This window comes from Nycticebus coucang, chromosome 5 (assembly GCF_027406575.1).
Source record: "Nycticebus coucang isolate mNycCou1 chromosome 5, mNycCou1.pri, whole genome shotgun sequence".
NCBI classification, from domain to species: domain Eukaryota; kingdom Metazoa; phylum Chordata; class Mammalia; order Primates; family Lorisidae; genus Nycticebus; species Nycticebus coucang.
In genome coordinates, this window is record NC_069784.1 from 127464179 (window position 1) to 127487778 (window position 23600).

The 23600-nt window shown below is 41.6% G+C and overlaps 1 protein-coding gene across 8 annotated transcripts in view; it reads left to right on the forward strand.

The window, feature by feature from the left end:
• ESR1 (estrogen receptor 1) overlaps positions 1-23600 on the forward strand; it is a 395652-nt gene that overhangs the window by 130216 nt on the left and 241836 nt on the right. For 4 of the 8 annotated variants that reach the window (XM_053592424.1, XM_053592432.1, XM_053592430.1 and 1 more), the window contains exon 1: positions 7937-9030. In XM_053592424.1, the coding sequence (XP_053448399.1) occupies positions 8579-9030 (452 nt within the window). In that variant the 5' untranslated portion in view covers positions 7937-8578. Of the gene's footprint in view, positions 1-6346; positions 6592-7936; positions 9031-23600 lie in introns of those variants that run through there. The other 4 variants (XM_053592426.1, XM_053592429.1, XM_053592427.1 and 1 more) reach the window with 4 other exon arrangements.

Below are 23600 nucleotides of genomic sequence, written 5' to 3' on the forward strand. Positions count from 1 at the left end.
AGTACATAGTAGGTGTTCAATAAGTATTTCTTTTTTTTTTTTTTTTTGTGGTTTTTGGCCAGGGCTAGGTTTGAACCCACCACCTCCGGCATATGGGGCCGGCGCCCTACTCCTTGAGCCACAGGTGCCACCCTCAATAAGTATTTCTTGAATGAATGAACATGCAAGTAAAAATGTCTAATAGGTATCTGAAAATGTGGGTGTCCTAGTCAGAAAAGAGATGCTGGTTGGATATGTCTATTTTAATGTCTTCAACGTATAGATGAGGCATAAGCCCGAGGGAGTGGTGTTGATCATCCAGGGACAGATGTTTAAAGGGAAAAAGGGGGTCCAGTGCAGTGTTTTTCAACCTTTTTTAAAAATCTTATAATACACCTGAACTTACAGTTAAACTTCTATGGCACACTTAAATTATGTGATTAAAGAAAAAGTAAAAAAAGGAATATATTTACTGTGCTTTGAACTTCTTTTGAAAATAATGTAATTAATGATATTTAAAAATTTTTGTGGCACACCTAAATCTTTTCACAGCACTCTGTTTGAAAATCACTGGTCTAGAGGCTAAACAAGAGGATACCAACACTGGAGGGCGGGTAGGGACAGAAGCTCTCACATGATCTGAGTAGGAGATGCCCATACTAACTCCTTAGAAGTTAGTCTCATTGGAGTTAGATGATATCTTAAAGTAGTTTTGATTTGCATTTCTCTGATGATTAAAGATGATGAGCATTTTTTCATATGTCTGAAGGCCGTGCGCCTGTCTTCTTCAGAGAAGTTTCTCTTCAAATCCCTTGCCCAGCCTGCGATGGGATCCCTTGTTTTTTTCTTGCTGATGCGTTTGAGTTCTCTGTGGATTCTGGTTATTAAACCTTTGTCAGAGATATACCCTGCAAATATCTTCTCCCATTCTGAGGGCTGTCTGCTTGCTCTGCTTACTGTGTTCTTAGCTGTGCAGAAGCTTTTTAGTTTGATCAAGTCCCAGTAGTGTATTTTTGAAGCTGCTTCAATTGCCCGGGGGGTTCTCCTCATGAGACTAGCCTATATCACAAAATCTCAAGACCAGAGATGTTGGCGTGGATGCGGAGAAAAGGGAACACTTCTGCACTGCTGGTGGGAATGCAAATTAATACATTCCTTTTGGAAAGATATATGGAGAACACTCAGAGATCTAAAAATAGATCTGCCATTCAATCCTGTAATTCCTCTGCTGGGCATATACCCAGAAGACCAAAAATCACAACATAACAAAGATATTTGTACCAGAATGTTTATTGCAGCCCAATTCATAATAGCTAAGTCATGGAAAAAGCCCAAGTACCCATCGATCCACGAATGGATTAATAAATTGTGGTATATGTATACCATGGAATACTATGCAGCCTTAAAGAAAGATGGAGACTTTACCTCTTTCATGTTTACATGGATGGAGCTGGAACATATTCTTCTTAGTAAAGTATCCCAAGAATGGAAGAAAAAATACCCAATGTACACAGCCCTACTATGAAACTAATTTGGGACTCTCACATGAAAGCTATAACCCAGCTACAACTTAACAATAGGGGGAAGTGGGAAAGGGGGGGGTGGGTAGAGGGAGGGGAATCGGTGGGATCACACCTGTGGTGCATATTACAGGGGTATTTGCGAAACTTGGTAAATGTAGAATGTAAATGTTTTGGCACAGTAACTGAGATAACGCCGGAAAGGCTATGTTAACCACTGTGATAAAAATGTGTCAAATGGTTTATGAAGTGAGTGTATGATGCCCCATAATCATATCATTGTATACAGTTATGATTTAATAAAAAAAAAAAAACTCCTTAGAAGTAAACTCTGTGAGTGCAGAGATTTTTGTTTTGTTCACTTTGGGGTGCCTGTCATCTACTGAATTGTGCCCTCTCCCCTACAATTCACATGTTGAAGCCCTAACTCTCAATGTCACTATATCTGGAGATAAACTTCCTGGGAGGCAAATAAGGTTAACTGAGATCTTAAGGGTGGGGCCCTGATCTGATAGGATGGTGGAGAAAAAAAAATCTTTGTCTTTCTCTCTTCCCCCTCCTCCTAATGCCAGCTTCCATGTGAGGGGACGCTGAGAAGGTGGGCCATATGCAAGGCAGAAAGAGGGTCCTCACCAGACCTGACCCTGGGGCACACTGATCTTACACTTCTAACCTTCTACACTGTGAGAAAAATAAATCACTGTCATGTAAGCCACCCAGGTATTTTGTTATGGTAGCCTCAGCTGACTAAAATAGTTCCTACCACTTAGAATGGTCCTGGTAAATACAGCTAGTCAATGTTTTTTGGGTAAATGGAATGAATGAATCATTCAATGGCGTGCTTCTGAATGCATTACTCTCGCAACATGGTGTGACTGTCATCCAGGGAACTGGAGGGGAAGGAGAACGTGGGAGTCCTGGGCTCTTAGGGGCAGTGAGAGGAGCTGAGATAATGAAATAAGAGTAAAGACCTGGAAAGGCTCAAAATGCACAAATTCCTTTAAAAAAATATTTGGCTAGGGCTGGCTCTGACACTTGGGTATGATTATATTTGATTATGTGGCGTGTGCGCGCGCACGACGTTCCCCCTTAACGTTAGATAGGATTATCTCAAGCGAAGTGAATTTAGGTACAATCTGGATATTGCCCTTCACAGAGAAATAATGCCCTAAGCTGGCAATGAGATTCCTCAAGTAAACAACAGATAAAGGAAGGAAGAGGGACACAGTGTAATAATAACTGGAATAATTGGAATTCTTGTATCACTCATGGCACTTACAGTGAAAGTATTTTCTAAATTGTCTTCTACTACATGAAATATAGGCAAATTATATAAAAAGATTTTGACATATTATTAGAAATAAATTTTTCAAGAAAATATTAAAATGGAAGTTTTGACATTCTATTAAGTTGGAAAATTAAGTCCAAATTGTTCACTGATTCATAATAAAGAGTATCTATTCTACTTGACCTTGAAAAATTCAAAGTATCTTCTTTGGGGTCAGGTGGCAAAATAAAGCTATGCTGATAGAAATCAGTACAATGGTTGCCTATAGGGGTTGGTGTTGAATCAAGGGGGAACAAAGGAAACTTCCTGGGTGATGGAAATACTCTATACTCCTATTGGGATGGTTGTTACATGGGCATATCCATCCATTCAGACTCAACGTGTTCTTCACTAGATTTCAATGTTGCCCTCAAAAACTAAAAACTCAAGGTCACGTGAAAAATGTCTAGTATCTAATCAAAAAACCTTAAAACCAATTACCAATTTATTTTTAAAATGAGCAGAAAGTTCCACTTTTGAGGGAATTTGATGGTATCAAATAAGTGCTCAAACTCCCAAAGAGAGCATTTATTATCAGTATAACAATCAGTTTAAACATAGCTAAACTTTCATGTCTCAGAGCAAAGGAACCATTTCTTAGTAGTATACACTATTAGGGAGATATTTCCAATTTATTTTCTTTCATGTTTTTGTAAAAGTAAAAAACTTTCAAGGGAGCTAGAGACAAAGCTATGTTTGGTCATAGTATTATCTGCTTACGAACTAAAAATTCAGAGCTCTCTTGCGAATTATGCTGCCAAGAATTGCAGGCTTAAGCCTCAAGCTTGTACGAATTTGAATTTTGACTTTATAGCTTCAGCCGGCATGAAGATACAAAGATAATCTTCTAGCAAAAACAGTTTTCAAAGTAGTAGAATGTCGCATGGAAATTTAGCGTTTAGAGATAGATGGTTAGCCAGACTATTTTGTCCTTTTAAGTATAAGGATCAATAAATTAGCCAATATTTGATAACCTCATATGGCCAGGCACAGTGCGTGGAACTTAGAATTCCCAAAGAACTCTAGCCAGAACTTATCTTCACAGAGCTTCTGAATGGGATAAGGAGATAAAAAAAATATAAATAACTCTAATTCAGGAAGACTCTGATAAATGTGTGAGAACTCCCATGAGAATTCAGGGGTGAGGAGATTTTCTTTAAAGAAGGAATATACGATGGAACTGTGGACTTGGTGACATTTGGGCTGAACCTATAAAAAAAAAGTTAAGCCGGGGCAGTGCCTGTGGCTCAAGGAGTAGGGCGCTGGCCCCATATACCGGAGGTGGTGGGTTCAAACCCGCCCCGGCCAAAAACCGCAAAAAAAAAAAAAAAAAGTTAAGCCTATTCCTGACAAGTCAGGAAAATGGGGGTTCTAGTCCCTGACAAGTCAGGAAAATGGGGGTTCTAGGCAGAAGAAAGAGAAAAGTTTTGAGTCATTAGAAAAGCTTTGAATTTTTAGTGCATTGAGTTTTTGTTTGGTTGAAGTGGAGGCTGCTGTTGGAGGAAATAGACTAGGAAGGGTGGTTCTGGGCAGAGAGGATGCTCTGAACTCCTGGGGAAACTGGTCTGGGTTAAAGGCGGAGCTGGGTCGTGACAAGATGGTTCCTGAGAAGTAAAAAGCCAAGGAAGTAAATAAGCAGCAGGGTCTAGGATGATGTAGGAAAGAAAGGGAAGGGGCAGAGAGGCCCCGGGGGGCTGGCAGCTCAGGTGAGGCGATGAGGAGCTGAAAGGGGCAACAGAAAGGCAAAGGGAGGGGCTGCTGCTTCTACAGGTGTGCAGGAGAGGGACGTCGTCCCTCAAAAGAGATGGTGAGATTTTAATCTGGGTGCTTGGAGGGACAGGGATGCCACCAGCCTAGGGGAGGTTGAGAGGACCACCACACTTGTGGGAGAGAGACTAGTGCCTCATATTTGCACAGGCCAGTGATGCCCAGGAGAAAGTGGGCCTGGAGATAGATTCGGCAGGGTGGTGGAGCTAGAGAAACCTTTACCCTTCTTCACCTGGGAAGGCCAGTGTGCCATGGCTGGAGGCGTTTCCCCAGCTTGAGAGTGCAGGGAAGGAAGAAGAGACAGCTGGGGCCTGTGGGTGAGGTGTTGCCAGAGGCAGGAGAGGAGAACCACCCTAATGCAGTATGCTTTCCTACCTTAGGTCTCCAGAAAAGTCTGAAAGAGAATGTTGGAGAGACAGGGGTCAAGAAAACTGCCTTTGCTGGGCATCTTAGACTAACTTCATAAGTCTCTGAATAATCAAAGTCTGTGAGGAGACGGCTGAGCTTCTTACGTTAAATGTGAACATTTGTAGGTTCCCTTTCCTTTCTCCCTCCGTCCTTTCTTTCTTCCTTCTTTCTTCCCTCCTTTTCTTGTATATTCTTGCTTTATTTTGGACTGGCTTAGTACGTGGGTGGTCACTGTTGACCTACAGGAGGAGCCACTTGCCACTGTCACCAACAAAGGGTGATAGTCTCTCTTTTCAATGTTTATTTATATCCAATATTTATTGTTATTGCTGATTATGGAGGGAACTCTTCCGTGCTCCAGTACTATAGTATTTTGGGTCTTTCAAGGCCCCCAAATATATATTTGCACCATAAGAGCATGAACATTTTTATAACATTCTACTCCTTTATTCATATTGGTTTCCAGAGCCACTCATAACTCAATAACTGCGTAGTGTCCAGGGCCAGAGACTGGCCACTCCTGGCATTGTGATTAGAGTCATTTAATCCCCAAGGCAGTGACTAATGTCTGGCACACATGCTCCACTACCTGTCAGGTGTCCTGAGCCCCTGGGCGTGGGCATGCTAGGAGCACTTACTACTGTGCATCAGCACCACGGCCAAGGGAAAAGTTAAGGACCAGGTGGATCCATGTGGGCACCACTGGGAAACCAGAGGCCTTGCCCCATGATCAATGCCAGCAACCTGAGAGCCTAGAATCAGCTTAAAACAAAGGGACTCACCTTTGTCTTACCTTCATACTTCAAGCTTTTAATAATGTATATTTTCCACATGTTTACAGAAAGCAGTCAACTGAGCTATTCGTGGAAAGGTTTGTGGGTTTGGTTAACGAGGTGGAGGAGGATTACATTTCAGGCTGGAAACACATCCCTCGAATGCCAAAACATTTATTTCAAAGTCTGGTTTTCTGGTGCAATCGGAGGCATGGCAATAGTGTTCAGAGATTGGGGGCTGGGGCCAGTAAGGCATTTGATCCACATGTATCCCAGAGACTTTGATTGTTAAATTATATTCTTTAGGAAAAACCACTCATGTCACATTTTGTAAACTTGATACCCATACACTTTTGACTGGCAATCTATTTTAGCCATAAGATGATGATTTACAGCAAGCTTGTTTTTCCTCTAGCTTAGGATGGCAGCAGAAAGCATGGGACACTCTGTAGGCTCCCAAGGAAGGAGCACAGGGGCTGGAGTTTCTTTCCCCAGTTGTGCTCTCTCTGACTGTGCCACTCTGCTCTTCATGAGCAGACAGCAAGTCTCTCTCACTCCCCACTGCCATTCATCCAGCGCGGAGCAGCAGCCCAGCTGCTGAGTCTGTCGGGAGGGGCTGCCAAGTGCCCTGCCTACTGGCTGCTTCCCGAATCCCTGCCATTCCACACACAAACACATCAACACACACTCTCTGCCTCGCTCACACACAAGCCACTCACACATGCAAGCACATTCCTTCCTTCCGTCTCACTGTCTCAGCCCTTGACTTCTACAAGCCCATGGAACATTTCTGGAAAGGCGCTCTTGATCCAGCAGGGTAGGACTGTTTTGATTTCTGTCTTTAGTTTTAGCATTTTGAGAAAGCAACTTACCTTTCTGGCCAATGTCTGTATCCTAGCAGGGAGATAAGGATTGCTGTTCTCCTTGGGGGTAGGTGTCTCCTTTTTCTTTCGCAACTTGTGGGAGTCTTGTGCTGTTTGTATACAATCTGATAGGTTCAGATTTTTTAAGAGCCCTATGAAGTGCTTTTGCATGTGTTTAAAAAAGGCATTTGAAAATTGAAAGTGTGATTTACAGAAACTAAATCATCTGTAAAAAAATTGCTTTGGAAATTAATGATTGCTGGCCATAAAGAGAAATATCTGTGATTCACCGAATGTGTTTTTTAACCCTTTCTTTGCTTATAATCTATAGTTACTAATGCTAAACTCAATCTTGGCTTCATATTAAATCAGCTACATCTGTATATTGTTCAAAATGTTCTGTTTTTATAAGAATGAGATAAAATGCATACTTACTAGTATGAAAATTCTAAACTGTTAACTATTAGTGACAGCAATGTTGGCATTTATATAGACCATGAACATTTTGTCAGATACTCTACTGGGTGTTTGGAATAGCAATTAGAGCAAAATATTAATGATTGTATTAGAGTCTATTAGGCTGGAGCAAAAGAAGTTTATTAAAAAGTATAAACTACCCAAGGTTATGGATGCATGATCTACTTACCATATCTTTTGTCTCATTTATATGTGTGTGTGCACTGAGATCTTAATTCAGCTAAAAACTTTTTCCTACTTATTTTTAATCTGGATATTTTATCCTGCATATTCCTAGCCCAAATGAACCGAGAAGGTCCAGTTGTAGAACTGAAGAGAAGAAATGCAGACATGCTCTTTAACATTTGTTGGTCAGACAAGCAATGTAACATAATTGTCAAAGCTTTGGATAATGACCTGAGGCTGTGTTTTGCATAAAAAGGTCACATATCATATTCATTTCTGAAGTTTTGGTTGCATAACCTGTGGAAGGCATGAACGCCCATGTGTGCCCTCACCGAAGGTTTTTCTGAATCATCGTTCACATGAGAATTCCTAATGGGAGCAAGTACAGTACAACGGTCCAACATAAACACACAAGTTGGGCTGGGAGAACCCCACTAGGTTGTGGCTGGAAGGGTCCGCTTTGGGAGCCTTTTGCAGATGAGGACACGAGGTCCCACAGCATTCTCACGAAGGCAAAACGCAGCTCTTCCCTTGAGTCTCCGCCCCCTCCCCACCCCCAGATGCCTCCTGTGGTTCCCGCAGCCGCTAAATATAGCTGTCTGTGGCCGGCCGCGTGTGCAACCGCACGCCCATCCTATCTGCCGTATCTGTTACAGAGCGGTCCTCCCCAGGGTCATTCTATGTACACACCACATATTTCTGGCCAGCGAGGAGAGCGAATCAAACAGAAAGAGACAAACAGAGATAGATTGGAGTCTGGCACGGGGCACCTAAGGCAGCGCGCTGCAGAAAGCCCGGCCGTGGCTTAGTCTTCCCGGGTTATTTTAAGCCGGGTCTTTCCCCGGCCACCTTTAGGAGCTCCCGGTGCGCCCCCGCCCCCCGGCAGTGACATTCAGCCTCCATCCAGCGGCGACCACTAGTAAAGTAAAGTTCAGGGAAGCGGCTCTTTGGGATCGCTCCAAAACGAGTTGTGCCTGGACTGATGTTTGAGCCAATGTCAGAGCAGGGCAGCAGTCCCTGGCCGCCTTCCAGCACCTTTGTAAAGCGTACGGCTCGGGAGACGACTACTTAAAGTTGGAGGCCGGGGCGGGAGTTGGCGGCACGTTCACGCCGGGACTGCACTTGCTCGGGTCCGGCCGCCCGGCTCCCCCAGACTGGCCAGCTCCCGGGGCAGGGCCGGGCGAGCTCGCGGCGTGCGGGACATGAGCCTCTAATCGCCGGCTGTGCTCTTTTTCCAGGTGGCCCGTCGGCTGCTGAGCCCTTTGCCGCGCGAGGAGACGGTGCCCGCGGCGGCAGACCATGACCATGACCCTCCACACCAAAGCGTCTGGAATGGCCATGCTGCACCAGATCCCAGGGAACGAGCTGGAGCCCCTGAGCCGCCCGCAGCTCAAGATCCCCCTGGAGCGGCCTCTGGGCGAGGTGTACGTGGACAGCGGCAAGCCCGCCGTGTACAACTACCCCGAGGGCGCCGCGTACGAGTTCAACGCCGCGGCCGCCGCCGCCGCGCCGGTCTACGGCCAGTCCGGCCTCGCTTACGGCCCCGGGTCCGAGGCGGCCGCGTTCGGCGCCAACGGCCTGGGGAGCTTCTCCCAGCTCAACAGCGTGTCTCCGAGCCCGCTGGTGCTGCTGCACCCGCCGCCGCAGCTCTCGCCCTTCCTGCAGCCTCACGGCCAGCAGGTGCCCTATTACCTGGAGAACGAGCCGAGCGGCTACGCGGTGCGGGAGGCCGGCGCCCCGGCATTCTACAGGTACCGCGCCCGCGCCGCCCGCGGTGCCACGTCGGGGTGACAGCCGCGCGCCCGCGGGAGGGAGCGAGCGGCCAGCGCGGGGGTCGCGCCGCCCGCAGCCCGCTGGAGGCCGCAGGCCGCAGGGCTGGACACCCGGGCAGCCCCGGCCGCTGGAGCCGCGCGATGCGCGACCCGAGGGGGCGCGGGGGATCCCGGCGGCAAGCGGCCCAGCCGGGGGGTTATTTGTGAGAGTTAAGTTCTATGGCTTGGCAGCTTAAAAAACACGTTCTCCATCCCCCAGCCTTCTGCGGGAGAGGCAGATCTGAAAGCCCAAGTGCTTTCTAACTGATCAAATGTTGGAGAACCGTGCAAAGCAGCGGTTATTTGTGGGGAAAACACCTCACTGCAAGTAAACGCCAGTCACTTCTTTTGGTATTTAAAGGTAGAGGTGTTTGGAGTTAGCGGAGCTCTGGAGAGTTTTATTTACTGTGATTTTACAATTCTGTTTTTTAATGTGCTTGCAAAATTTCCTTTCATCTAGAATTTCAGGTTGAAAATATGCAGGCTGTCAGGATGACTTTTGGGAAGCGTCCCTATCACCCGCTGCTTTTCCCCTCCCGCCCATCAGAGCTTCTGGGGTTTAGGATTGAACAGCCAGGCTGAAGAGAGCGAAGCCCGAGTTGAATGGGTCTCAACAAGTTTCTGATTTCTGAGTTAACTGGTGGAGTCCGTGTTGGAGTAGATTGCTGGCAGGTGACTTCGGACGGCAGAAAATTTGTAGGTGTCCCATGAGTCTAAAACGTGCCGTGTCAAAGTAACAGTACCTTAAAATAACCCCTTATCTGCTTCGTTCCATGTCTGGCCTAGCAGGCAGAAATTGCCCCTGAGAATTGACACCAGGAGAGCACTCCCAGCACTGACTTAAGTGTCAGATGTTTTGTGGCCTCATTTTGATTTTTTTTTTCCCAATAGAATTGTCTTTCTTCTTCTCCCTCCCCCCCTTTCCCCTTTGACAGTTTCTCCTTCCTCTTCCTGGTGGGTCTGCACAGGGTTAGGCGGGCGTTTCTGGTGATCACAGACAGGACAGGTGTGTCCTGGATGGGTTTTGGAGGCTGTGGGGAGCCACAGGCTGGGTGCTGACTTTGCTACCTCCCTGTACACTGGTGTCTGGACTTGCCTCCTGCTCTTACTCAGGTTCTTCTGCCCAGAAAACTGTGGACTGTTTTCTCTTCGGTATTTTTAATATTTCCAGAGATGTTTTTAGCAGAAGAAATAGGAGTGAGGTGCAGGTTGGCCAGCAGAAGGTACTGAAGGGCAGTTTCTTGGGGTATCCAGACAAGCATCCCCAGCCCTCTGTGAGGAATTTAGAGCATCCCACAGTTAAGTGAGTACAGGCTGAGTTATTACTTAAAAGACAAACAATGAACAAAACTTTGAAAAGTTCTTATATTTCAAGTTAATTTCACTTGTCCTAATTTAGGGTTAAAACAGAAAAAGAAAAAGTATTTCTTCTATTTTTTTTAAACAATGGAAGAACAAAGTAAAGCGATTAAGTATAATTCAAACAGCATTTTAAACTTCTTGATGCGAAGGAAGGCATTGATATGATTTGAATTCCATAACCTTATGGTGGACTCCAGAAACTATTTTCTTTCCCATTTAATTTTCAGTTCTTTTATTGCAAATTAATGCCACTGAATTTCAATGGGCACTAATGAGGCTGCTCCTTGGTGGATTATTTACTGCCTTACTAATAATTACAAAGTGAGCCTGGTCAATTAAAGAGGGGACTAGATTTTATTCAAATTATTCATCATTCTGGTGGCAAGTAGTATCACGATAATATGCCCTATCCTAAACTTTTTGCATTAAATAATGCTTAAGTATTTCTAGGATACTAAAAAAACGATAAGGAACTTTTAAAAATAAAGTAAAAAACCCGTACAAATGGGATTCTGTGTGGAAACTCAGTTTTAGAATGATTTTTCCTGTGTGATTCATTTCCTATAACATCCTTCCTCTTTTGTTAGAATTCTGCCTACCAGGGAGAAGAGAAGCATCTTTGCAAGGGCTTCACATGGACAGTATGTTATTTAATATTTCCCCCTCTCAGTTTTTCTGTTTGAACAACTCTAGGTAAAAAGGGAAGAATTGACTAGACTCTTTTAGGAAACATTAATTTTCTCAGATAATTATCAGAAGTTTGGGGGTTGAAAGCAGTGTTTTCAAATTACTTGTCTCGACTTAGAATATCATGAAATCAGTTTCCTGGGACTAACTTCTTTCTTTTTAATGAACTAAGACAGAAAACAATATAATAGAAAATGCAAGAGTGCATAGCATTTAATAAGGGTAAATTTTGTTTTAATTATACCCGTTCTTGTGTGCTGATCGTGAGGTGAAATATATTCCTTATTGGAGGTTGAAGTCAAAAAGTTCGAAAACGACTGGCCTAACATGTTTTACGTTAAGTAGAGAACAAAAATTCCAGGCAAGTGGTTGATGGTTTTATCTACACAAACTGAAGAGCTATTTTATTTTTCTCTTGTGAATTTGGCTGGTCTCTTTAGGTCAGTTAGGCTATTTCTGATTCTTAGCTGTTCCACTTGTAGAATGAGGCTACTATGTGGATTACTCCCCTGCCTGTCCCACTGGGCTGTTCGGACAACCTGTGTAAAGTTCCCATCAGCTAGCATTAAGATAACTATGTCCCTTGGCCATGATATGCAGCCACCCACATCTTTGTATGAGGAAATGTAATTGATAAAATTGCTCTAGGCATATAATAAGGTGAGAAAGATTGTCATATGTCCCAAGAAATTGTTATTAAGAGGTAATAAATTTGTTCATAGGCAAGCTGTGATTTTGCAAGATGTGTCTTACCTAAAATTTCAAGATGAAGAAAACAGGGAGTCATCTTATTCTGGGTTTCTCTTAAGAGTTCAAACAACTTAGGAACTTTGGATACAACTGAAGATGAAACTTAATTGTATCAACCATGGTTTTTTAAATTCAAATAATATTTAATTTATGCAGATATTTAATGCTGCATACTTATTTCAGTTTTATTACTCAGTATTCTTTAGAGCTAAATATCACCCACTTAAAAAAAAAAACTTGATAAATGTGCAGACTGTTTGCATGAAAGCCAATGCCCTGGTAATTTGTATACCGGTTGCCTGCACATTTTAGATGATTATTTTGTCCGTTGGTGATTATTTAAAACTATTTCTCAACTTTGAACAGAGGCTGATCTCCAAAGAGGGATGTGAGTGGCTAATTTTCAAGCTTCCAATAATTCTTTTATTGTACTTAGGTAATATTTCAGCCCCTTTTCTTTCTGTTCTTACTTTTTTCATTAATTTAAATTGTTACTGATTACTTGACACTTTGTGCTGGTCTAAGAAGAGCCCAAGGAGCCACATAGTGCCTCCTGAATGAGTGTATTTTCAGATGAAAAAGGAATCACATCTTCAATCTCCATTTCATTTTCACCTACTCCATGTGGCTTTTTCCTGTTTGGTAGAAACCTCCTGAAGGATAATTACTGCTTATTCTAATCTTCTCTCTCACACTCTGCTAATTTGGATCCCCAGCTATAGCTGTTTGTTGTTTACTATTGCGAATATATTATATTTAGGCTGTAACATTCATAGTTTGGGAAAATTCAGGTTGAGGATTATTAGAATTTTGGTTTCTTAAAGTTTTAAGGAAATAAAAGACAGGGCAAGAATTTGGTAGGAACAAAAGATATCAGGAAAAACTATAGGAAATGAGACAATAGTAGTTTTGTCAAGTCAGATTGTATATGTTAAAGTGGTAAATGAGCATATAACCATTATCTATTTTTACTATTTTATCCACATATTAATATTTGTTTTGGTGTTTTCTTAAGCTAGAAGACAGCAGGGAAGAACAGATTTAGGTGGTCAGGAGTTTCATTATGAATATAAAATGATGATAACATAAAAACTTTTTCTGTAAAAGCCAGATATAAGTAAAATCTTCATCACCATCCGCAATATTTGTTTACAGCCTGGGTTATCAGGTTATCATAAAAAAATTCCTGTTTTACAGATGCATTTAAAAAAACGTCAAAACCCTGATTATGTGAAAACAATTTTACACAAGAAAACATACGGATTTCAATTATATTTTTCTAAAAATCCATACTCAGCATGAAATTAATACATCTAACTCCTCCCCGTGACTTCATTATTATTTTTAATGTAACTTTAGAAGAACCCAGGACAGTGAGCAGCATGCTGAATGCTCCCGTTCTCTTCCAGGCTAATTTGAATGGAGAGGAGCAAAGGCGTTTTTGAGTTTCATTCTAAGTCTCAATTTGCTTCTCTAAGAAGGGAAAATGCACACTGGCTACCATTGCTCAAAACCAAAATGTATACTCCAGAGAAAGATACTATATAAATTAAAAAAAAAAAGAATACAGCCACACTGGAACACAATCCAACCAAAGCAAAAGTGTAAGGGATTTCATAGAAAGGGGGCAGTCATCAAGTTCATCAAGTGGTTTTATATTTTAAACTTTGATGGATAATGCCACTTAAAAAAATGTATGTGAGCTTCTCCCTAGTCCTTCCCTAAAACATCCTCACACTGTCCTCTGAAATATGAAGACTTAAGTGGGACGGGGTTAAGGGAAATACCTTTATGATATTCTTAATGCCCCGAGGAAAGAAACCATAATTGCTGAGTTCTGTGCCTTGGGGAAGGAATATTATTAAGAATAATGAGGACAGTTTTGTATTAATCCACAATGTTTTAAACCATGTGTATATTTTTAGACCCTTTTAAAAGTATGAGGGATACAAAGACAACTATTTTGGTCCCACTGGCAAAATTTCATGCAGTTTAATAATGTAACAACTTCGAGAAACTTAGCTAAGAAGGGGTATGGCTTTCTTACAATCCATTTGTAAGTGATGTGTGGTGGTGGTAATCCGTGATTATGAGGATGACAATGATGATGGTGATGAATGTTGATCTTAGATTGGGTAGGTAGTATTTCTGGATGCTTTATTATGCCTGGAGATATTTATTAAATCAAAATATTTTAATCTACTTGGCTTTTTGGGGGTAGAGTTATAATTTAATAGGCTGAAAATTTCAATAATGACATTACTGATCATTTTCGTACCATAAACCTAGTAGGTACCTATAGTTGCTACACAGAAAATAGAAAAAGAAGCCCCAGAATCCCAAACAAGATGGGGTTTTTGTTTTGTTTTTTTCCTTTGAACTTTATAAAGGATCAAATTAATTTGTTCCAATAATATCTACTTTAATTAAATGTATTATCTTTAATAAGATAGTAGACTTATTATTTTTCTAGAATTTTCTACTTTCTGGACTTCCTATATATTACGCTTGGGAAAATTGTAGACGTTTACTAAAAGTTAATGAAGTTAGTTAAGTAATGTTCAGAACTAGACATTTCCTGTGAGCCTTTGAAAAGATTTGGATGGGTTCTTTTTGAGAGTTCTCTAAATATTGTTCTCCCCATGAGAAGTGAAGGGCCTCCACAGTTTATTGTCCAAATTATCTCCTCTTGCTCAGAAGCTACAGAACTGTTCAGCTCTAACGTCAACCCTGCTCATTTCCACGCCTGTCCTGCATCCTTCGGTCCCAGGCTCATTCTGCCTGTTCCCAAATAGTGTGTGACATGTTTAAGATCCTCAGCAGCTGACCCGCACACGCCTTGCACAACTCCCCGGGCAGTTTGGCTTCTTAATTCCTTTAATGGCTTGGGATTTCATCTAAGGCCCTCAAAGCAGAGGATGATTTTCTCTTTTCGTTTCCGGCAACTAAAGATGTTAGGAATAGTCACTTTTGCATTGGCATACTTCCTCTTTTCTCTGTGGATCTTTTTTGAGTCCATTCTCAGACTTTCTTGTTTCTTTTCCTTTATTTTCTAATAAATAGAAGCATTAAACTTCCTTTAAGGCAGTTTTTGGCCTCTTCCCCCCATCAAGCTTTCTTTTTTTATTTTCCGTTTTAGTTCCATCTGTGTGTTCTTGGATTTTTTCTTCCACCCTTTCTGGTTTATTTCTTTATTGACTGGTTTCATCTGTTATTTTAATGAAATTTGGAACAGAGCTCAACAGAGTTCCTACTTACAATGGGAAGCCAGTGTAAGAATATACCTCAGTGACTCATAGTGGCATTAACTAGATTAGAAGTCTAAAAAATATTATTTTTCTTATCTCCAAAGAATGGGCACTTAAAATCAAGAAGAAATTTTCACTTAGTAGAATTGCTTTCTAAGTTCAATTATTAATTCACCTGGCTACCTTGTTCCAAATTGAGTAGCTCATTGAAGGAATAGATTGTACATAATGTGCTTGTGTATTTCCAGCAGTTCATATAACAGTGCTGCCTATAGAAGCTAGGAAATCTTATGGCATGTGGGGGTGAAATTCTAATGCCTAAGTCTTCTGCATGGAGAAGTCTCTGGAGATAACTTGACCCAGTGGACCCAATTTCAGGACTTCTGGATCCGTGAACTTGTACCAGGCATTTTTGCCAGCTGTAATTTCCCACTTGATAAAAAAAAGAATGCTCATTTTTAAACAGTCCGTGGTGCATTCATGATTCATTTTTTAATTTTACTTATGTCATGAAGACTTTTTTTTTTTTTTTTTAAGAGACAGAGTTTCACTTTATCACCCTCAGTAGAGTGCCTTGGCATCACAGCTCACAGCAACCTCTAACTCCCCGGCTTAGGCGATTTTCTTACCTCAGCCTCCCGAGTAGCTGGGACTAGGCACCAGCCACAATGCTTGGCTATTTTTTTGTTGCGGTTTGGCTGGGGCCGGGTTCTAACCCACCACCCTCGGTATATGAGCCACAGGAGCCGCCCGACATGAAGACATTTTAAGATGATGATGTTTTTAGGGAAGGGTAGAACTTTCATAATGCAACATTGACTGTCTACTCCAGTTTGAGTATGAGATACAATTTAATTACACTGAGAAGTTATTTTCTTTAGTTATAGGGAAAAACTTGTGGGGCCTTTGAAGTGTCCTTGATGTCTAAGAGGAGGAATTCTTGAGCTCTGGTCCAAGCAGACATCGTGATTCCATGTCACTGTACTTCTCTCAGCCCTTAGCAAAGAGCCTTAGCAGGTGGGAGTCCTGAGAAGCTGCTGGTGGGAGAATGGACAGAGGTGGGCAGGAAGCAACGCGACATGGTTCTTTCCACTCTCTCAGCTGGGAGAAAGGCCATTTAGGAAAGATCTTTAGATGGCATTGGAAGAATGTGGAATGTTGGTGAATCTCCTTCCCTTGGGAATAAAAGTAGAAGGAAAGACTCCATGGGGCGTTCCACATACAGTTAGCTCTCATTATCCACAGATTCTGCATCTGCAAATTCACCTATTTGTTAAAATTATTTGTAACCCCCAAACTGATGCTTGAGGAGCTTTCTCTGTCCTTTGCAGACATGTGCAGAATGGCAAAAACTTGGAGTCCTCCACTGTGTATGACTTGGAGTCCTCCATGTTGAGCTGAGGTTGAACAAGGCGCTGGTCTGTGTTGCTTCGTACAGCGCTCCTGCTATAGTGACAAGTGTTCTCTTCACAGTATGTGAAGTGCTTAGTGCCATGTTTTTTTGCATTTTTGTACTTGTTTTATGGGTGACTTTGCTGTTTAAAATGGCCCCCAACATCGTGCTGAAGTACTGCTCAGTGTTTCTAAGTGCAACAAGGCTGGATGTGTCTTAGCAGAGAAAATACCTGTGTGATAAGCATCGTGCAGGCATGAGTTACAGTGCTGCGGGCAGAGTTCAGTGTTAATGAATTAACATGTCAAGTAAAGTTTTTCTTTCTAAACAGAAACACACATGAAACAACGTCGTGTGCTGAAAAGTTAACAAAAGGGCTGTAACCAAAGGCCCCCAAGAACCTGTACCTGTTTTCCCCTCCAAGGAATGGTTCAGTATTTGTTAATTCAGTGTTTGAGGCAACTTTATAGAACGTAACTACTGTGCGGAATCAGAACTGACTCTGTAATACAGCAATCAAAAGCAGGTTTCAGAGGCAGGCAGCTGGTGTTTCCATCACCATTTGATGTCTTTCTAGTTGTAACTCCTGGCATGTCACGCTGCTGTGTGCCTCAGTGTACTCATCTGTAAAATGCCAATCAGGACAGGACCTGTGTCTTCTGGATGACGTGAGAATTAAACAAGTTCATAAATGCCTAATGCTTAAAACATGCCCAGCACAGAGCAAGCCATTATTTGTCGTTTCTTCTTCAGAAAGGCATTGAGAACTGTCTGAGAACTCGCACACTGAAGAAGGGGACTATGGGCGCTCTCTGCGAGTCTGGAACGTTTGTTACTTCCCTATATTTGTTTATTCTGTCTTCAAGGCACCAACTTTAATACCCTATTGTGATTAGAAGTTAAACTTTTCCAACCGAAAGGAAGCAGGAAGCTAGTATTTCTTGAAATGTTTAATACACGCCAGCTCCTGTGCTGGAAAACAAAACTGTGGTTAAAAAAATTCCAAATAAGTAAAAATCAATCAAGCAATAAAGAGTAAGGGGCATTAAATATTGTGGGCTAAAGTGGCTGGAGCAGAGGTGAGCTGTGGTGTGCAGAGGGCAAGGACGGAATTTCTGTGTGATTTGGGAAAGGAAGAGGGACAGAAGCTCACACTTAGAGGTGTTTTTGCAATGCTGGCTGCACATTCAAATGAAGAATGGTTTCAGAATCATGCAGGTTACTAGAAAGACTACGGAGACCTGGGGCATATCCCAGCAGATCTGATAATCACCCTGGGGTGAAGCTGGAATAGGCAATATAGAGAAACAAAAACAACAAATAAGCCACTCCTGGGAGCTTTCCTCCTGCGGAGTCTCCTGATGGGAGGTTTCCAAGTGTGTTCCTGAGTGTGGTCACCTTTCCTTGTCCTGTAACTTTAGGTGCTGTTTCTGTCTCAGTTTCCAAGACGCAGATGTGGAGGTAGAAGAGTCCTGTGGTGTGCCCCCGGGGTTTTGCCGTGTCCTGAGCCTGGGGAGCAGTACTCAAACCCAGGTCTGCTGACCGCCAAGTCCTCATTTCCGTGGGCTTTTGGATTTTAGAAGCGGAGGGTATAAAAGGAGTGCTGAGGAGAGCCGTGACGGGAGCGTTCTCAGTAAGAGTGCACACAGGCAGTTGCATTTGACAGTGACTAAATCCAAAGAAGGCAAGTTGAAGGAGAACATGAGGATGCAGATTTTTTGCCACAGGATGTGAGGATAAAATTAGGAAGCCAAGTGGACACAGATACACCCACCTCTGCCAATCAGCCTGCATCGTTAGATTTTCAAGTGTTTGGATAATTGAAGTTTATTTAAGCCACTCATACATCACCCCCCCACTGCCCCCCAATTTTTTCCTTCAGATTTTCCACATAGTTGCCACACACTAGACTGTTAGTGGTGGATACAACTACAAAATCCTAAATCCTAAATACTGGTACAATCAGTTGCACAAAATTTTCAGTTCCCTGTTTGGAAAGTTCTGTATGTTCGAATCCTTGAACCAGAGTTGGCTGTGGAGAAGAACTCAGCTAACGCTCTCCTTCTGTGCTCCTTTCTGTCATGATGCACTTGCAATATTCTTCCCCCAGTGAGTTAAGCTAGTTTTAATGCTCTCTTCCACTTTTGCATTTTGGAAGACTAACTTATCGTCGATATGCAAAATGTGCATTCAGGCACTCCGACTTGGCACGGGAGCCCAGGTCTGGGTCTGTTAATTGCTCAATCCTCCAGCCCACTCTTTCCTCATGTGACTCTGCCCAGAATAAGCAGCTGAAACAGACTTTGAGATCTTAGAAATATGAATAAATGCAGCTCTTCGGGGAGAAGTGAAAATGGGTCTCCGCCAGTTCCCGCACCATTCAACCAGCAGGTTCTGAGCCCCCCACAGTGAGGAACTATCGCTTGCTGGCCCAGGACTCTGGTTCTTTGTTTTTGATGCTCAACAATTGTGATTGATGAACTAAAGTTACTTTTCTAGGAGTCCAACCCTCTTGTCAGAAGTCAGCCTCTGACCTTAGGGAGTGGCTAGCAAACTTACCGAGTAATTTGTAGAAGCATTCTGTTCCTAGAATTTTTATACTGCACAAAGTAGTTGAAAAAAGTGCCGAGCTGGTCATTATCAAGTACCTCTCAAAAACCCAGATGAGACGTTTCCCCTCCAGTGTTTCTCTTCTTTCTCTACACATGGAGAGAGTGTATTATTTTATTATTATTTATATTATTTTATATTATTATTTATTATTTTATTATTATTTATATTATTTATAATAGAATCCTCTATTATTGCTGTTCAGAGTTTGAGCTTTCAAACTCTAATTCGTATTTCCGTATACAGTGTGAATGCACTACCCAAAGTACATACGAGTACCTTCCTCTGCTTAAAAGCCTTCAGTGCAGTCACAGAATGCAAGCATGTCCCTTGGTGTGGCATTCAAACCCTTGTGTTGATTCCAATCCCTCTCCTACTATCACTCCAAGAAGCCCTTGTTCAAAGTCACATTTAAATAGCATTTTCCTACTTCTGTCCTTCCTGGTCATTTCCATCTGTACCGTGTACCTTTGGCCCTTCTTATCCCATCTTTGTTAGGCCAGTCCTTCCCAGAAGACAAGGCTCAGCTCACATGCTCCCTCTACCAGGTGAGTTTCCACTCGGCATTCTTTCCGCGTGCCTGGTTTGCTGATAGCAATTTTTTTGCTACCTTTTTTTGTAATTGCCATACAATTCCTTTCATTTTGGTTGTAAGTAGATTGATCTTCCCTATCCGTTTAATAGATTTTAGGATTGTCACAGATTACATGAGTATAGTTTAATAGATTTTATCAGTGTTATTAATTCATTTATTATGTTCATTTACTCAGGAAGCTTTATTAGATGTTGGTCATGTACTCCTTCTGTGGTAGGGAGAGAGATTGGAAGCATTATCTGTCGTCAAGGAATTTGTAGTCTAGTGAGGAAGACGATGAGTGTAGAGACAATTATAAAACAGTGGAATAAGAATTGTGATCCAGAAGAGAGCTAGGAGCACCGAGGGGAAGGACTTAACCACATGGAGGGTCCAGTCCTTCTATGCTAGGGTCACAAAAGTTTGATGGAACAATTGACATTTTCAATTATTTAAGAACAAGGATTTAGCCAGGCAGAGAAGGGCAGCTGAAGTTGTGAAGAAGAGCTGAGTCTTCTCTATCCTTGTACTCCCTGCAGTTTCAACCCCATTCCTTGGACAGAATAAATGCATAACAATTCATACACTCAAATTGTTGAATCAACAATAAGTAAATTGTTAAGACTTTAAGACTTGTTAAGACAGGTGGCATTTTTTGAGCATAGTGCACCAGGCACTTTGCTGTAAATCTTACTAATCTTTGTTTAATCCTGTACCAACCCCAAGAGGCTGTTACTACTAATATCCTTATTTTATGGATGCAGAAATTAAGATTTAGGGAGAGGAAGTGACTTACCCAAGGTCACACAACAAGTAATAGAGGATTTTAAACCTAGAAACTGAACTCTGGAACTTAAGCTTTTAACCAACTATATTATAAATAAAAATTGACAGGACGTCTTCTGTCACTGATCAATTTACTTGGCAGTTGGTTTGTTAATTCCTTGTAATGTCTTTAATTTAGTTGTGACAATGCTTTAATCTTAGTCTGTGTCCCGAGGCTGCTGCTTTTAGTTTTATGGGAAGTAGCTATTTTTATGATGCTTTCTAAAAGCATGTTTAAACAATTTTCCATTAAGTAGGGGGCTGTTTTCTCTTCTAATATCAGGAGTCATTTAAATAAAATCCTACAAAGACTTGCTGATAGCAACCTTAAGAATTTCTTGCATGCAAAACCCATCTGAGAACTTAAAATCTGGATAGAATTATAGTGTTCATCTGGTCTAGTCCTCTCTTTGCACAGATAAAATCATTAAATCACAGTATTTGCTTTGTATCTAGGAGGGGCCTTAGACACAATATATTCCTACCTTTTATTTTCTAGGTGAAGAAATTAAAGTCTAGAGAAGTGAAAGGGGCTTCCTTGAGGTTTCTCCAGAGGCAGAGCAGGTAATTCTGAGGCAGAGCCAGGACAAGAACCTGTGTTAGAGCAGGTGTGTCTGCCATCTCACACCTAGTGGAGGCTCACGCAGACTCTGTTCACCACAAGCATAGAGACCATGCGATGCTCATTGTTATAGTTAAAGCATTTGCTGTGGAAGCTTAAGCAAAGTGGAATTAGAGAGTGCCTATATTCTGGTCACTGCAAAATTATAATGATGGCTAACACAAATGCCCTTGCCGTGCCTGTTTAAGTACAACGTGGGCCATCTGAGGAATTGGTTTATGGTTTACATGAATATTTGTAACCTTTGTTTACAACTTTGATTTTAGTTCTCTGTGGGAACTTATTTCCTATACTCTCATTTAGATTATTTATTCTCAGTTCTAAGGTCTAAATCTCGTTTACTTTTGGATTGTAGATTTCCTTTCTCGTTTTTCTTTTTTCTTTTTATTTCTAGGGCTTAAAGGTTAGGAATTACCTTGTCAGATATCCTTGGAGATTTATTCTGACTCCTCTCCGATTTCTACAGAAGTTGGGTGCTATTTTTATTCTACTATTGCCAATGTGAAAATGGAATTTGCATTATCTCATCATAGATCTTTTACTTTAGTATTGGCAAAATTAAAAAATATGGACTGTGCTTGATCTATCAGCCCAGGGTACAATTAAAATTTTTAGTTACTTGGCTGCTATGTTGAAAAACACTTAGTTTCAACCTAAGAACAGGGGGAAGGGGGAAAGCGTGGGGAGGGAGGCGGGATGTGGGTAGAGGAAGGGGGATTGAAAGGATCACACATGTGGTGCATCTTACAAAGGTACATGTGAGCCTTGGCAAATATGGAATGTAAATGTCTTGACAAAGTAACTAGGATGATGCCAGGAGGGCTATGTCAACTAATGAGATGAAAATGTGTCAAATATTCTATGAAACAAGTGTATGATGCCCCATGATCATATTGATGTACACAGCTATGATTTAATAAAAAAAAAAAAAAAAAGAAAATAAGATGAAGTTAGTCAGGCTAGAAAAAAAAAAAGAAAAGAAAAAGAAAAACACTTGTCTTCTCTGAGACTAATTACTAACCCTGATGTGGTTATATACTATTTACTATTAAATTTTTCCCTTGTAGTTTAATATTGTTCCAGGAAATGAAATGTAAGTTTAATAAGAATGGCTACTGATGGAACCATATGTTGGAAGTATAATTAGTGTTCCTAATAAATTTGTTAAAGAAGGGCATGGCTGATGGTTTATAACTGTACTAAACCAAGATGATTGGAGGCAATTTATTCAGTACAGATTTATGTTTATCAGGATAGAATTTGTAATTAGACAAAACTATACTGTTTTTTCACTTTCAATTTTTAAATCAGTTAAAGAAATATTAGAATTGTCACCATTTAAAAAGGAGGTAGAATAATCTTTTATATATATATTTTTTTATTAAGTCAAATACACATAGATCATGAATACGTTTATGCATATGCGGGGTACAATGTGTTGATTCTTTTTAAGAGGGCATGTATAAATTAATATGCTCTTATTCATATTTCGTGACTTTTATATGCGTAGAAGAAAAACCAGTTGAGGTAGTTAGTATGGATTTCTTGAGGTTGTCCTTACATTCCTTTTTCCCTTCCGTGAAAACTTGAAGACCCCAATATATTTTTATCTGTTTTTGAAAATACTATCAATATTCTCTCCGCAAAATGACTTCCACTATGCAGTTGAAAATGGAACTACCCTGTGATGTTTTGAGAGACCTTTGCCCAGCATCCTGCATCCTGGTGGTTCCTTGGAAACAGGTGATGCTATACGCAGGAAGATTAGGTCAATGGCAACTTTTTTTCTAAGTCAATATTTCTCCCCCGAAGATGATCATTTTAATCTTCTCAAAGTCTGGGCTAAAACTTTCTAATTGGAGCCACATGAAGGAGAACAGCAGCAGGCGGAGAGAAAGTGAGAAGATCGATTAGAGCCCCAGAGCTCACGGCGCTGTGGCAGGCAGCCCTTACTGGTGAGGAGGTTTCTCTGTGAATTCTTCAGCTATGCAAGGTGGGCAGGTCCGTTCTTCTTCTTCTTTTTTTTTTTATTAACTCATGGATAATTTTAGTAAAATTGTGAACCTTAATTTACTGTGGTATCTCACTGGCCCAAGAGTTAGTGAACCTTAAAAATTGCCTAATTATGGCTCAGTGCCCATAGCTCAGCGGTTAGGGAGCTGGCCACATGCACTGGGGCTGGTGGGTTTGAACCCGGCCCTGGCCATATAAATGACATTGATGACAACAACAACAACAAAAAATAGCCGGGCATTGTGGTGGGTGCCTGTCGTCCCAGCTACTTGGGAGGCTGAGGCCAGAGGATAGCTTAAGCCCAAGAGTTTGAAGTTACTATGAGCTGTGACATCACGGCACTCTACCGAAGGAAACATAGTGAGACTCTGTTTCAAAAAAAAAAAAAAAAAAAATTGCCTAATTATGTTCAAAGCAAGACAAAAA